The following is a 17,348-nucleotide window of genomic DNA, read 5'->3' as shown; positions in this document are numbered from 1 at the left end:
TTGCACCTCCAAAGCACATCAATTAACACATTATATCTAGTTTGTTTAATTTGTACAAAGAACAAAGTGTATAAATGTCAAGTTGTTCTCTAGGACTATTTGTAACTATGCCAGGAGCAGTGACTTTTTGGAGTCTCTGCTCCGGTTCCCTGGAAAGCTCACGGTGACAAGACTCCAGGAAACCATTGTACCTGATGAAAAAGTGCCTATCTGAACTTTGTACAGAGCAAGGTTAGCTGTATCCCAGTGTTTCCAGTCTTCTCGTTAAGCTAAACTAACCATTCCCTGGTTCTAGGTTTATTTTTATGGACTGACAGGCTGGTCTTCTATTCTAAGTCTTGGCAAGAAAGCAAATAAGCATATTTCACCAAATACCTTCCTACTACTTTAATTTTCCCTTTTATATGTTGCAGTTCACATAAAAAGATAATGTTGTCTCTGATAATTACAATTATATGGTTGAGAAATAGAGGAGATAGAGCAATAACAAATCTCCAAACCATAAGTCCCGTGATCGAACACGTTTCACAGCCTGCTGGGTGGCTTATCACACAAACTTCACTTCACCTTAGTTTGAACAAATTCAGTATTTGGTTCAGACTATTTCCCTTCATTCTGAGGAGTCTATTTAATTCCCTCGTCAACCACTTTTATGTGTTGACCTGGACTTTGAAAAAGCCTTCACGCTGACCCAGTCCACCTGATCCTCTGTTGTCAGTGAAATATGTTCAGTAGTAGGCTGCTTGAAAGGGTGGATGAAAAGATAAATGGATGGATGGATGGAAAGAAAAAGAGCAGCAGAGAAAGACTTTTTAAGACAGTGTCCATCTGCCATCTCAGCTGAGTGATTGATCGAGGGATGATGGCAGAGGGTGGGCTGAATGGAGAAAGGGATGACAGAAGAGGAGTAATAGATTTAAGGGGTCAGGCGAGATGAACTCTCACAAACAGAGACTGATGTGATTTAAAATGACTTGAGACACTCTAAAGCTGGAAACACAATCAGCCACTGTCCATTTTAGATTGTTTTAGGACACGTGCTGTTTGTTTAGTCATTTGGGTTTGTTCCTGTTGGGGGAGTTTTGGTACAGAGCAGTGGATTTTTATTGAAGGATACAGACAGGAAAGTGCCTCTATTGTCTGAGCAGATTCACATTTCCATCATAAAGAAAACAGAAAAAGTTTGTATTAGAAGGTGAAATAGGTTACATCTGTTGGCTGACATCCAACATTAAACTGACCACCATTGTATTATTTTATGTAAGAGAAAGATTTATTCATTTTCTAAATTTCTGTTAAATAACACCCTGTTAATAAGTAATCACATAAAAAGGCATTATTACATCAAAATTAGAAAATGATAATGAAATATGTGATATGCCTTATAGCTACTGTTTAGAAGAAGAAGAAAAACATAATGAGCTTATATAAAGGTAAAAGGTAAATTCCTCTTAGGATTAAATGATTAACACTGTAGAATGCTGTCCATCCTGTGTTTTGAGTAATGAAGATGTACAATGAGGTAAAAAAATATCAGAGGAAGGATTTGCACTGCCTGGTAACTAAAGGCAACATCCATGTATTTAGACTATGAGCTTTCATTGTCTTGCTGTCTCTCTGTTTCTCTCTCTCTCTCTCTGTCTCTCTCTCTCTCTCTCTATCTCTCTCTCTCTCTCTCTCTCTCTCCCACACACACTCACACACGCGCACACACACACACACACACACACACACGCATACACACACACACACACACACACACACACACACATACACACACACTCCTTGTCCTGTCAGGGTTGTGATGGATAGCTGCGTTGTCACTGTGAAGTTAAGAGCCGTGCAGGGTCATGTTAAAATGGCTGCTGCTGCGTTCTCCCTGGAGAGAAAGACAAGGTGGGTGGTCAGGGGTTCAGCACCATGGTTGGCTTTAATAAAGACAGAAAACACCCTGAACAGAACTAGCACTTTCTAAAAAGTGCTCAAAAAGAAATATGCTTGTATGAGTAACACAGGAAAACCTGCTTTTAGGTGGCAGACTGTTTCGCTTCAGAGAGCCTTAGATATGATCCATTAGATATACTGCATTGGGTATGCCAGATTTCTATTCAAGATTTTATTGAAATCTGACCACTTTTGACCAGTACCACTTTTCTCTAAAGTCCTTTGCTTTATCTGTATATATGTATCAACATTTCGAGAGAAGAATAGTTGTTTTTTAATATATTCTGACCCTTTCTTCCTTCATTCCTGCTGTGTTTGACACTACTTTTATACTCGGTGTTCACTCGGTGTTTTGATGACAGAAAATTAATTCTTAATATTTTAGGTTTTGTTTCTCTTTCTCCCTCTATTTCTTAACACTATTTCATCAACCTAGAGTTAGCAAGTAATTCCCACATCTGTCACTATTCCTCATTATAACCAGCTTGGATAAATGTAGCTCACTGTAGTTCACTTATAATCTTGACCATGTACTCCACAAATATGCTATATGCTACTATATGTGACACTGTTTGTGATTATATAGTCTATGTTTGTACTAGAGTGATCACTGAAAGCTGAAGTTTACTTCCTGAAGTGGTGGAGTTGGAAGTGAACTGACGCTGGCCCTGCTTGACCGCTCCTACAGGTGCTAAAAAAAGACAGTCAGGAGTATGTGGCGCGGAGTTACTGGGACGTTCTGAGGCGAGGTGCCAGTCAAGTCCTCTTTTCTGACCTGGCGGAGGTACACAGAACCAACTGTCCTCTGTCACTTCATCTCTCCATTTGTCATCCTTTACTCTTTCTCCTCATCTGTTTCCCTCTGTTGGAACTTCCATTCATCCCCATAAGTTCAGTGTTACACAACTGCATCAAGCTCGGCCAGAATAAGACCAGAAATGCACAAAGACAGAGTCCCTAGTCGGCTGAACTGCTCAATTTTCACATGAACTAAAATATATATATTTTTAAATGTTGTAATTCAAATTATTCATGGTTAAAAAAACAACAAATGTTTGTTATTATGGGATTGTTATAAAAATGATGATCCCTGTAACTCTTTTATTCTGGGTTGGCTTGATACTGATGTACTGCACTTGTCTTTCCTTGTTTCTTTCCTAAACATTACTTTAGATTGACCCGCCTATCTCTCCCAGCACCATATTTTTTTGTCCCACATTCCTTTGTTTTGTACCACTCCCTCACCACATAAATTTAGATCACTCAGTAGCTGCTACACTTCTATCACTCTGTTTTACAAACCACATTAGGGTATAAAAACTACCTTCTCTTCAACCTTCCCTTCCTTCATCTAAAATCATTCCCATTTGGAGGAGCTCAAACTCCTCACACTGAATACAATATGATCATCCAACATAAGCTTTCCTCCTCAGCTTGACACTTTTTTAAAATGATAAATTTGTAAGTGAAATCTGAGCCTCCTCCAAATCTTTCCATCATTACCCATTTCATTGTGTCACTCACATATCCCTGTTGAACAAATATAACAAGAACTTTTGTCTTTATATTTGTTCTTGTAGTTTATTATTTCTAAAGAATTACATCTATTGTGCTGCTGTGACAGAACTGTCCAATAATGCTAGTTAGATCAAAGATAATGTGACATTTGTATCTTAATAACCTTTTATGTCTCTCAGTTTTATCACCTGCCTTTCGTCATTTGGTCTCTTCATTATGCTTTTGTATGGGTATCTGTGCCTTGTTATCTGTGCCTTGTTGTGGCTAGTGTTGTAACTTTGGTGTGAAATCATTCTCAGTTTACACCACAACATGTATAATGACACTGATTTAATGATAAGAAGGCTTCGTGAAGAGCACATATAAAAAAAGCTGATAATTATAGCAACACACACTCACCTTGAATCACACAGAATTAATGAGTAATCTTTGTTGGAGCACAGAAATCTTTTGCTTCTAAACTTTGAAATGCCTGATTTAAAGTATTATATAATGATAAGTATTTAAACATAACCTCAAAAACGAATGCTTACAAGATTGGTCATATCACTTATCACACAAATCTTGTCTTTTCTAACTTTTTTTCCCCAATATGTCCAAGACAGCGTAAGCTCCATAGAAAAAACAGTTTGAAGGTGCTGGTAATGATTAATAACAGCTAAAATAATGCTAGCAGACTAGCTGGCAGGCTAATGACAGGCTGTGTGCTGTGGTGGTAACGGAAGCTGAGGTGGAGGTAATGACAGTGGAGCGTAATGGGGCTGACCTTGTATTTACATGGAAGAGCCTTTCATGTGCTGGGACGTCAGACGGACAGAACACACAAATCAGACAGAGAGGAAAGGAGGGGTGCAGAAAACAGGGATATTAAAAGTGTGAGGGAAATAAAAAAATTGATAAGGTGAAGTGGATTAATAGGGAGGGGGACACAGTAGAAGAAAAAATGATTGGACTGAAGGGGGGGAAAAAACCCACTGAATTTTAACTCATCTTTAAGAACACCTGATCAGATAAGTAGAAAACCTGAGGGTGAAGAAAAAAGGAAGAGATAAAATCAGAGAGACAACAAAGAGGTGAGAGAGGCCCAAAGAAGATGCCACAGGTCAGCAGAGAGAACAAATGTCGAGGAACAAAGTGTGAAAAAAGGCTTGGGAAGCACATTCAGGGGAAAAGAAAGAAGCAGGTTGTATTTAAAGAAAGATGTGTTTACTCAACAGATTAGTCACCATTATACCTCTTTGCTTTTGTCTGGCGAAGGAGGGTCTGACTGACAGCTAGAGAAGGAGGGAGGGGAGGAAAGGGCGAATTACCTCTATGTTTGTCAGGTGAAGGAGGTACTGACGGGTAGTATGAGGAGAAAGGAAATCAGAGTAATCAGAGCAGGGGCAGGATGAGAGGGAAAGAAGTGATAGAAGAGAGAAAGAAAAAGAGATAAAACTAGGAGGGAGGCACAAGGGAAAAGAAGAACAGTTCGTGGGAAGCGAAAGGGAGGGCGAGCTGTTTTTACCCCTGTAAGGTGTGACTGACTGACTGACAGACAGTCTGACTGACTTGACTAAAGACAGACAATGAGCTCGTACTCTGAGGTATTACTCACAGATAGGGAGGGTGAGGAAGACCGTTTAGTGTTTACATCAATAATTACTGTTTTTACCTTCAGCTTCATGATCAAAGTCTGTGGAAGCTTACACACACACACACACACACAGACACGTAGATGGACAAATACACACATGCATACACCAGGTGTCGGCTCGTGCCCTGTAGGCGTGGTAACCATTACGTTGTCATGGGGATGATGAGCTCACACCAGTGCTGCCACACTTCCAGGAATGACAAGTTTGTTATGATCAGTTTAGCATTATGTCTACCTGAGGTTAGACTGATACAGGTTTGTCAATGGCAAATATTTATACCAAAATTGTTCAATTCTTGACAGTTTGTGCCACCATTCATGTACTTTCTGACCACAGGCTGAAAAAAAAACACAAAATCTATGCATTGACTTTTGATATTCCACCACATCACAGTGAGTTCAATTTTTTTCTAGTTAGATATTCAATATAAAAATAAGTTAAAGTCATATTTGTCTAATAAAAACACTAGTTCTAGTATCATGTTAGAGGTTAACAATACCAGCTATTTTCCTGAGTGTTTTAAAAAAAATGTTTAAAGCTGCACTGATCAATATTTTCATATCAGCAATGTATCAGATAACTATGTATTCTCCTCAGCTCTGCAGGGCTTTTCAGTGCATTGTATTGGGTTTATGACCTTCAGCTTTCCTGTCTGGTTCAGTCTCAACACTCTCATCAACAGTAGCCAGCTGTTTTCAGTAAAAAGTTTTAAACCTGCTATTAGTCATTTTTGGGCTCCTTGGGGGCAACATAAACAAGTAGTGAACACAACACCAACTTATCACCTTTTTGATCAGGTGAACTTGTTAGCAAACTGTCTCTCATTTACACATCAAGTAATTATAAAGCAATATAATCATTCATTTGGAGTTGTGTTTCACCACCTGCTGCATAAATCCATCATTCAATCTTTTTGAGCTCTTTTTCACTATCTATCAACTCCTGAGAGGAAAATCTGGTGTTTTAGTTGTTGCTCATTGCTCCACTATGTTCACAAGCTAGTCCCTAACTGTGTCTGTTTGCTGTTTGGTGCTGAGCAGGTAGTGCACAGTGGGTTTTTTGGAGCTTTTTCTATGAAAACAGCTCCCTGCTGTGGCTGTAAACAACACAGAGAGCAGTGAGAGAGAACCAAAACAGTAAAATTGCCAAAGGACTGCAGATGTGCTACGGGACTGCAGATGTATATGAGCTTAAAGCTTACTGGTACAATACATCAATTGGCAATATTTATGTGTAATACTGTACCTGGTCACTTTACAAAAAAAAAAAAAAAAGTTGAAGTTGCAGACCAGACAGCTGAACAATGAGCTGAAACTTGCTATAAAGCTCTGTACAGTCATTTGAAACATTGTTATAAAAACATTGTTATAAAAATATTTATCACCTCTAACAAATATCCTTCCATTCACACTGACTCATACATAACATATTTTTTACCACATGAACCCATTAGACAACAGTCAGATTCCAGAAGAATTTCTCAGTGGCATGTGCTGTTTTTTTGTTGTTTTTTTCAAAATATCAACAAAAGCAAAACAGCAACATAAAGTTTGATATTAGAAAAAAGACCAGGAGGGAAATCTGGATAGGAGCGAAAAGAGACACACCACCTGGATGCTGTCTCGATCACTCATGTGTCATAAAGCGAGTCTTTAGTTGTTTCAGTTTGTCAGTGTTTAAATGAAGCAAATCTTCTTTTGTCCCTAATCAGAGACTGAGAAACCCAACTGCAAAGTGAATCACAAACAGATCAAAAGTTGAGAGTCACTCATGTTACATTGTGTGTGGTCTTAAAACAGGATTTTCTTTTAATGTTCATTTTGCAGAAAACACTTTTTTTTTATCCTGTGAGTTGCCAATCTGCATCCATTACAACAGGATCTACTAGAGGGCATTTTATTTGGATTTTGATTAGTTAAACCACTGCATCTGTCTGGAGAGCATATGAATAATGTGCATCGGTTGCTGTAAGTGCCCAAAACTGTGAGTAATATGATTTTGCACCATTTTTCAACTGAATTTTTATATAATAGACTTTTGCCAATCGACCTTTTAGATTACTACTCAGCTATCCTAGAGGTTCCCAACCTGGGACTCAGTATCCCTCAACAATATCACGAGATGAATCAGAAGGGAAGTTTGGAAAGTAAACAGAAAAATATTTTTGTGCCCATACTTTTTTTTTTTAAGGAAATCTATCTTCGCTTTGTCTTGTAAATTAAGGAATTTGACCTCTTCAGGCCTCTAGAAAATGATTCAATGAAATGATCAGAATAGATCAAAATCACTCTGTTTTAAGGCTCACAGTTCATAGAAATATGTAAACTTTGATGAAAGCTCTTGAGTTAACATAACGTCTTTGAGTCAAAAAGGTCATACCGTTCATCTATAGGTAGGTAACTTTTATGATATCAGTTTCACTTTTGTTGTGTAACTTATCTTTGAAACGTAACTTGAACTTTGAACAGCGCTGACTTCCTTCTTCCCTGAATCGATATGCTAAGTTTTCTTTCCATCATTATCACATTTGTTTGCTCATTTTTTGATAGACCTATTAAACACTGTGTCACACCAAAACAAGCACAACAAAAAACTACAACACCTTGACTTGAGCAAACATCATCTTCTCTGTTTTTAAAATCTGTGTCATCTTGTTTGACATTTTCTTCATGACCCGCATTGGATTTTAGGATTTTACCCTTGAGGTAGAACCACAAATAGCATCGTGCTGATGATGATAATTATGATAATTGCTCCTCCTCCTTAAAGGGACATGAGATTTCACCCGATCTGATGTCTGCATATACCTATAGCATGGCCATGGATTGGAAAGGGGTTGGGGGTTGACTTGGGCAGGGGGGGGGGGGGGGCATGGCAGCGAGAGAGAGAAAAAAGAAAAAAAGATGAGCTTTTGACATCCTCTCTTTCTGTCCTGGCGCTGGCTGAGCTTTTCCGCTCAAAGGAACAGTCACCTTTTTCTGAAATAGACATGTACGTACACATACTCATGCAGGTGATGAAATATCTACAATTATGCGCAGTTCTCTCAAAAGCACACCAAACCTATCCAAGTTACCCCAGAGAGTTTTTGTAAGGGATTAAATAAGTGTTAACCAACAGATTACAGCACAAGCAAAGAGAACAAACAGCATAAAGCCTGTTAAATGGGATGACTGAGCGAAGACACGCTTGCAAACACTTGTAAGAATCTATATCTATCTATAAGATAAAAGGATATATAAACATGAAGCATAGAACAAAAGAAAGAAACACCACAAACTGGCAAAGGTGACACCCAACATTCTCGCCCGTTGACAGAAAAAAGGTGGAACCGTCTCACGTTCTCTGCATTCATGCTCATGTGGGTTTTGTCTAGTGCTGCTGTTTGTTATTAGATATTCTGTTGGGGTGTGTCAATGTGGCATTTGCAGAGAAATGCATGGGATGTGGTGGCTTTAATGTGTCTGTGTATGTTCCCCAGCTTAGTGTCGTGTATTTGTCTGTGACGTCTTCAGTTGTCCTTCCACAAGGCTTCTCACCCTCCTGGTTTTCTCTCACCTCTTCTGTTTGTCAACTGTTCTTTCCTTCTTTGTCTACCAACCAATCCCCCCCCCCCCCCCCCCCCACATCCCCAGTGGAGAATAGGCATGAGTCTGTTTTTTTTGTTTTTCTCTGTACTGCTATCTAAGCACTTCTCATGTGTTCCCCAGTCCTTGTTAGTCTGTGTTTCATGGTGCTAAAGCAACACTACTCGCCAGTCTGGGCTGCATGAAGACATAGTTGAGCTTCACACTAAAGTAATCAGTGTTAGGGCTACAGAATATCTCTCATTTTGTATCCTTGCTTCGCTTTCAAGAGCCAATGATAAGGAAGATCTTTGCTGTCAGGTCACTGAATGCCAAATATCCAAAGTTCTTTCCTCATGCCGTCCTCAGTCTCATGAAAGAACACATCTTTACATCACTCAGTTCAGTTTCATTCAGATTTAAAAACTGAATCTAATTTTATTTCGGTACTTGATCATGATGGCCAAATAAAAGTTGTACTATCCATTTTTTCAGCAAATATCTTCTTGGATGCTTTGACAAAGAAATGTTTCCTTCATGTCTAAATTGTGTCTTTATAACTCAAATGAACACCTATCCAACCTGAGAGATTTAACTTCAACTTTATTGCTGCCTAGACTGGTGCGTTGATGTCATGATGGCTGCTGACTGTTTGTCTGAGCTGATTGGTATCGGTATGTTTGATTGACAGTTTGTTGTTGCTCATCCAATGCACGTTTTGCACACGTGCAACTGAAACTTGCTTCCTGCTAGCCTGGCACCATGGCGGCCATGTTGGATTTATGATGGACTCCTGCCCACTGCTTCTCCTCCAACCAAAATGACATGTACTGATGAGTAACTCATTGATTTTCTCTCTTATCCCCCTTATGACTCCCTGTCTGATGATTCATAGCGAGCAGATGAGAGTATAACGATTGACACCACCCTGTTGGTCCATTTCTTTGGAAAGAAAGGGAAGGCAGAGCTTACCTTTGATGACTTCTACAGGTACTAAAATACTCAGTGAAGAGCACAAAATGTTTGCTAATGCTGCGAACAAAATAAACCAAAACAAATACTAACATGCTCCTTATGAGCAAACTTTAAGTTAAAACTCTTTGTCCTCATTTCTCTCCTTTTCTGTTCTTCAGGTTTATGGATAACCTTCAGACTGAGGTGTTGGAAATTGAGTTTCTGACCTATTCTAAAGGGTTGACAACTATCAGTGAAGAAGACTTTGCCAAAATCCTGTTGCGCTTCACCAACGTGGAGAACATCAGTGCCTACCTGGAGAACGTCCGACAGTGTATACCTGATGAGAAGGTACAGCACTTGCATGAGCACAGTTTTTTGATGGCAGAGGAATGTGTGGACATAAATATAATGAAGGAATAGTAATACACAAAAAAGTCAAGTCATGTATTTTGCTTCATTTTTGAATAATATTTTGGGTGACATGCTTTCCACTTAACTTTAGCCCCTTTTTAGCTTTAGGTTTTACACTGAGGTCCCTCCTGCCTGTTTTTCCCATTTTCTAATGGCTCCCAGGTCAACCCCAGTGCAACATGATTAATGCAGCCATTATTACTTATTAAGTTAGCCTAACCTGTGATATTTCCTCTTCACATAACTTATTTAATGAATGTTTTAAAAGTATTTTCCTCAACCGGTGTTCAAATTTGAGCAGCAGACAAAGAGGGGTTTTTTTGCGCTCCGATGCTCTCTAGACACGCACAAAGCACATCAAAACAGTCCCGGTTCAGACTGGGTTCTTTTACATCTGATGTGATGCAAAATATTGCACCGCAGTATTTTGCGACATGCCTAATAATTATACTCAATAGTGTGCATAGGTCATCTACCACATATATTTTGTGTGGAAGAGTAAAGTGATCCATCAAGGACATTTGCCTTTAATTAGATAATTGTGACATGAGACGTCACAACCATCATACTGGATGTTCTTTCATCTTTGTAGATTTAACAAGAATTTTGCGAGCAAGGACCACACCACCAATGAGATATGTTTGACAAATTTAGTAACAAGATTTGAATGAATCTTTTGTGCTCTTGATGCGGTGTGGGGAGGCCGTATGAAGGATCCGTTGCTGCAACCGGGCAACGAGGACCCCCTTGGAACCTATGAGAAAGGAGAGAAGAACAGAAAGAGAGAGAATACGAGAGCGAAAGAGGGGGAAGAGGGTTAGGTTTGTTTATATTGGAGCCAGAAGGGGTGTTATTGGGGTGTGTTCCCGCTCCTGAAACTGCGCTTCACAAGCTTCGAGTAAAGATGTAGCTTCAGTAGGTCACTGTTATCAGAAGTATTAACAACAAGAGCTACCAAACATTATAGTAACATGATAGTGTATGCTGTAGTTGTATATGCTTTAACATTAGTGCATTTACCTGTTAATCTTACTTGACACGTACTTAGATGCATGCAGGGATTTTTAATGGGTACCATAAAGACTGAGAAGTCATAACAGGGTCAAACAGGCTCCTCTTGTACTTTGGACATTCAGTGAATTAAAGTCTGTGAATGAATGCAATATATGTGAAAAAAATATATAAAGTTACCGAATGGTAATAAACACTTTTTTCTTTAGATGACAAAAATACCTCTTCATATCCATACATCTGTTTGATTTATTCCTCCTCTATGAGTGCTCCCGCCTTCCAGCCATCTACAGCGTCCGTAATTTCCCACCACTGTCTCTGCCTGAGGCTGTTGTGGCTCTCCACACTTCAGTGCTCCACTGCTTCACTTAAATACACACACACACACACACACACACACACACACACACACACACACACACACACACACACACACACACACACACTTTTAGCTGTATCTACTGTATCTATCTATCTATCTATCTATCTATCTATCTATCTATCTATCTATCTATCTATCTATCTATGTCTTATCTGTAGTCCTTATACAACCCAGTTCTATTTCTGTCCTTCCCTTTTTCTTTTTCATGCTGTGGAAGAAGCAGGAGGTTGGTCTCTGCCTCATACAATGCATCTAATCTGCAGTTTCAAACTGTCAGTGTGTCACACTTTTCCAGTTAGCACGCCATCCTTTCTTTCTCCACATGAGGGTCAGTGAGGTTAGCACACACAGATAAACGACTAAATAGCAAGTTAGTTATTTTTGTATTTATCTGTGTATTTTAACCTGTTTTTCTGTGTGTCTTATTTATCTATTTATCATAAGTCTTCGCTTTGTCTCGTACATTTTTAAAGCAAAGAGCATGTGGTAGTTTTGCATAAACAAAAGAAGCTGAGTTTTTGTCATTAATTTCATTGGAAGCATTTGTAAAGCTTTTATAAATAAAATCATCCTTGGGTCATATCGTCACATCTACATTGTACAACCACCTGCCCTTTGAACAGCCAGCTAATTGTTGAATGGCTTCAGCATTGTTAGCTACTGTATGCAGCTACCTTATGGTTGTAAAACATTGCAAGAAGGCTGCTGTTTCTATTTTTCATTTCACACACACACACACACAGTCCTGTCATTAATGATCTCTTACAGTATGTCATTAATAGACCTATTTCATGAAGTCCATCTGTTAGTGGTTTAGTAGTATGGTTATTTTTTCTTTTTGGTTAATTAATATTTCAGATCACTGAGCTGATTCGCCTCAATGAATGTTGTATGCTCGTCTGTCAAGGTCATTGGATGACAGTTTGTGCTAAAACACTCATTACTCTTGTTTAGCAGCTTTTGTTTCTCCTGAAAACGACATTTCAATACTTCCCCTTTTAGTAATTTTTCCGACTGGTTAGAGTGTGATCGCTTCATGTGTGCTTTCTCCTGGTGTTTCAGGGAATCACCTTCGATGAGTTTAGATCCTTCTTCCAGTTTCTCAACAACCTTGAGGACTTTGCCATCGCCATGCAGATGTACAATTTCGCTTCTCGCTCAATTGGACAAGGTAGGAAGCAAACAGCTACAGGCTCACAGGGTTTCTGCTTAGACACACGGATGCTGTGTTTTCTCTTCCGACTTGGTGTACAGAAAGCTAAAAACATATTTTACTTTGTCTCCTACCAGATGAGTTTGCGAGGGCAGTGTACGTGGCCACAGGTTTGAAGCTGACGCGTCACTTGGTCCACACTATCTTCAAGATCTTTGATGTAGATCATGACGACCAGCTCTCATACAAGGAATTCATTGGCATAATGAAGGACCGGCTGCACAGGGGAGGCAGGGTGAGGATCTGTGTGTGAAAGAAATTGAAAGATTAATGCTAGTAGAAGAAAAGTGTTTACAGATTTTTTGATGTGCAGATTGGTCAGAGATATGCCAATACACAATTTCACGAACTTGGAGAAACTGAATCACAGGCATTCACAACAGGTAGGACATGAAGTAAAAAGGAAGATTTTATTGATCCCCATCAGAGAAATTTGCCTCTCTCCACATGGAGGTCAGGTCGAGGTCTGCTGCAGGGCTCCTACACCTAGATCATCTTAACTTCAGCAGTGCAGATGATTAGATATGCGGAATTACCCAGAAATCAAAAAAGCCTTCTATATTAAAGGAAAACTTTGCCAATTACAACAACCAGTATTGCATAATTACAATGTGGGTAGTATATACAAATAAACAATGTTTAACTTCCTTCCATGATGCCTGCACCCAGAGCTCCTAGCTCAAAGTCTCATATATAGCACATATTGCTATATATATATATAATTGCTTGAACTGATGAAAAAACTTTAGTGTTGTTCCCAAAGAGGGACACTGCCCTCTAGTGGTGTTTTGTGATTCAGCACGAGAGCACAGAGCCTCATTTCTAATGCCTGATATATGACAAACATCACTAACATTGCACAACAGTAATATGTAATCATATGGACTTTTTTGGATGCTGTCTTCACCTCACAGTCTTGGCTTATTAATAGTGTTCTCTCTTCACATCTCTTTCTTTTTCTCCTTCTCTTCTTGCTTTGCCTGCATCCTTAATCTTTTGACTGCTCATCTGTCCTTCCAACAACATACTTACCTTTTTCCTCTTTCCCATTTGTTTCTCCCTCCTCTCTCTTTTGTTGCTTCTACAACTCTCTGTTTTTCTTTTTGTCTCACTCTTTCGCCGCTGTCATGGCGACTTTCTATGAACCTCTCAGGGCTATAAAGCTGTAGAGCGCCACACTTCTTTTAAATCCTGTCTGAAGAAGGAGCTGGCAAGCAGATAAGTATCAACAACAACCATAACAACCAAGATCAAGAGAGAATGTCACATTAAGTCGATGAAGTTCATTCATTTTTATGTTAGAATGAAATGATTTGAAAATGTTTTAATCCCAGAATAATATATTTTCTGTATCATTCGCACCATTAAATGTGGTGTATTATGATGGACTTATATTATGACAGTACAACAATGCCACTAATCTACAAGCTAAAGACAACACTGTTGTGTCTTCTGCAAATATTTACATGAAAGGGTAATTTAACTTAAAATGTAAAATCTCTGATATCTCCAATTCACCTGTCCTAACATAAACATACAGTGTCTGAACTCAACACCTCATCCTACTGCAGCGCATTAACAGAATGAGTAAATCTGAATTAGGCTGGGCGGAAAACACGTCTTTTCAACAGTAAAGTGACAGTTGCTCTTTCATAATATATACCTCATTTAGAATTTCATGTAGAACAGATTTATTATAGAGTTATTAGTCACTATTACTTCTACATCCTATAAAGTGGCATATTGTATTTTTCAGGTCATATGTAATGTGCTGGTAGTTGTACAGAGATGCAACAGTGGGTTCCTGAATTTTTTCATCCAGAATATGTCCACATATTGAAATTTTGAAACTTTTATCCCCATTTCAACACTTTCACCCAGACAGAGTTACCAGATTAAGGAAATACACCCCAGAGTAGCTGTTTCCTCTTGAATGTTTAGTTTTCACTGTGCCAATAGTATCAATCATAGTTAGAAGAACTGGCTGGTAGCCCCCTGCATGACCATGCCTCCTTTTGCTCTGTGTTTACCAGGTGAAGGGCCGACACTATGCCTCCTTCTCCAGCTGTGTTCGCTCTGGGGCCAGGAAACAAATGCACCAGCTCTGGAGGAGGTACAACGAGAAGCTGTAGAGGAGAAGAGAGAAAGAACACAGAAAAAACATGTAGGAAGACGATTAAAAAAACATGTCTGATTGATGAAATGAATTGAATTGAGCTCTGACTTTTATATTAATAAGTCGAGTGGACGTCCAAAGCTGATAACAATTACAAGCATGACTGCCACAGCTAACTGACATTCTTGATGCTGATAATGAGCAACATCGTTCCTCTTTTAGTTCCTGTCTTCTCAGTCACCTGCTGACAATCATCCCAAATATGATTCACAGTGTATTAAAACACAATAGATTAGAATAGTATTTTACTGTATGAGGGTGGCACCCCCACAACAGTAAAAAACTACTAATGATTTTTTAAATTATGAATAAATCTAAATCTCCATTGCTTACTTAATCTGACCAGCATATAAATTCATTGCAATGCAAGTATTCATTTATAATATAATATATAAACAATATGATATTATGTACCAACAATATATATTTTTCTTTTTACTTTTTTATGTGCTGCCAACAAATGAAATGTTCACTCACTTACTTCATCAAAATATTCAATACTCAAATTATTTTCGGAGATGTAGAATAATAACTATATAAATAAATTCACAATAAGAGTTGAGCTGCTGCACTACAAACTGTAAAAACTGAAGGAGCACAACAATAACTATATTGCCAAATTCTGATAGTTACGAAGAGATTGACATCTTGGTAACTCTATTGTAAAATAATATATTCACATACACTAAAATTGTAGAATTTGTTGAATTAAAGTATTATGAATATGCATTGTATTCAAGTCCAATCTGTCTTTTTTCATTTAAATATGTTTAATCTCTTATAGCCAGTATACATTTTGTTACTTAATATATTAATATATATATATTTATATATATATATATATATATATATATATATATATATATATTAACACTAATGCGCCAGTTAATAATGCTATATTATCCTAATATTAATATAGCATTTGAGATGTCTTTGACCTGGATGTGACAGCACAGAACATGAAGACAATAGGGTGATGCAGTTTATATTAATAATTTCTGTATTTTTACATAACTGAATCTTCAGTGTCTTGACCCATGTGTTTGAGTGTCTTAGGTGCATGTATGACATATATCCACATAGGTGCCTTCTATCCATCCCCATCCTCATTCAACAGTTGTATTTTCAACAATTATACCAGCACTGGGTAGTTTTAATAGCAACAAGACGTGCAATGATTACATAATATGTACTATATGTAATTCATATCACCCAATCTTTAATGTTGTAATTTATCATGAATTATTGAATATAATTTGTGACTGTCATGGTGTGAAGTATGGAATATAATTTCAATATGTTTATATGAAGGAATAAGTCTATATGTGTGCCAAGTTATTTCTCATAATGTAAATTATTTTCATTATATGTGGAATAAGTAATGTATTTGTCACATCAGTAGAACTGGTGAATACATTTTCATGCATGAATAAACTATTTTAGGAGGACTTGTGTAATCCGTGGTGTCATTTGAGCATGCGCAACGAAAGCTTTGAGGCAACCAGTCCTTCGACGAACCTGCTACGCTTTTCATTTTAAGGTCAAAGTCTTTAATATGCCTTCAAGGTAAAAATAAATCTGCTGCAGTCCCACTACTGTTACATTGGTAAGTAGGTTGTTGAACTTGGTATCAAAGTGGCATCAAGAAAAGGTAGTTATTCTACACTGTAGGTGTAGGAGATAGCTAACAATTAACATTAGCTTAAAGTATTGACTTGAGTTAGCAACCGGGAAACTTATCAGGTGCGTCCTTTCATGCACACTTTTGCCAGTTTTTAATTCTTTATTGTGTATTTGCTGTAGTTTATATATAATCTCGTTAAATTTCATGAAATTATGTCGGATACTAATTAATTATCGTTATGGTGACGTCTGCCGAAACAGTGGACTTTTCTTCAAACTATTTTTATTATCAGTTATCATTGGTTCAAATGGCATCATTACAACGTTAATAACAATTTGTTGGTTTCATTGCGTTGTGAAAAGTTTGTTTTCGTGTCAAGTTTGAGCTCATTTTAGTGAAATCTTTGTTAAATGCTGCCCCCGTGTGTTCAACAGAGACAACTGCCGATCAATAGGATAAAACAAAGACGGGAAGGTTTTCTTGTCGATCTCAGACCACTTGTATGGTGTGTCTGTAGTCTACGGCGGCGTATTGGGGCCATAGGGTTAGGGTTAGTTAGTTTTTCACTCCCACATTTGTGAGTTATCAATTTTGTAAGTTTATTTCTCATAAATTTGTGACTTTTTTCTCACACATTTGCGAGGTTTTTTTTTCTCGGATTATTCCCCCCTCCTCCCGGTCAAACTTTTTTTTTTTTTGTGAAAATTGGACAATCAGCAAAACAGAAAAAAAAATACATGAGATTTTACAACATACATAAAACAAAGATAGACTAACTAGGGGTTACAGAAAAGAGTTTTTTTGTTGGTCATTATTAGAGTTAAAGTATCAATATATAAGTTAAGATCTACAAGAAACAAGTTAAAGTTTGGAAGTGATTTAGAGAATTTTGCTTTGTGTATGTGAAAT

General features: G+C 37.9%; 1 protein-coding gene across 2 annotated transcripts in view; it reads left to right on the top strand.

Moving 5' to 3' along the window:
• Nucleotides 1–14,800, top strand: part of micu3a (mitochondrial calcium uptake family, member 3a) — a 30,072-nt gene extending 15,272 nt beyond the window's left edge. The window contains exons 8-13 of one of the 2 annotated variants that reach the window (XM_053331226.1): nucleotides 9,561–9,655; nucleotides 9,799–9,970; nucleotides 12,489–12,597; nucleotides 12,717–12,874; nucleotides 13,793–13,857; nucleotides 14,670–14,800. In XM_053331226.1, coding sequence (XP_053187201.1) covers nucleotides 9,561–9,655; nucleotides 9,799–9,970; nucleotides 12,489–12,597; nucleotides 12,717–12,874; nucleotides 13,793–13,857; nucleotides 14,670–14,676 — 606 coding nt within the window. In that variant the 3' untranslated portion in view covers nucleotides 14,677–14,800. Of the gene's footprint in view, nucleotides 1–2,632; nucleotides 2,729–9,560; nucleotides 9,656–9,798; nucleotides 9,971–12,488; nucleotides 12,598–12,716; nucleotides 12,875–13,792; nucleotides 14,248–14,669 lie in introns of those variants that run through there. The other variant, XM_053331218.1, reaches the window with a different exon arrangement.
• The last annotated feature ends 2,548 nt before the right edge of the window (nucleotides 14,801–17,348 follow it).

This window comes from Scomber japonicus, chromosome 2 (genome assembly GCF_027409825.1).
Source record: "Scomber japonicus isolate fScoJap1 chromosome 2, fScoJap1.pri, whole genome shotgun sequence".
NCBI lineage: Eukaryota > Metazoa > Chordata > Actinopteri > Scombriformes > Scombridae > Scomber > Scomber japonicus.
The sequence above is the reverse complement of the archived record's forward strand: the minus strand, read 5'-3'. Positions and strand labels throughout refer to the sequence as shown.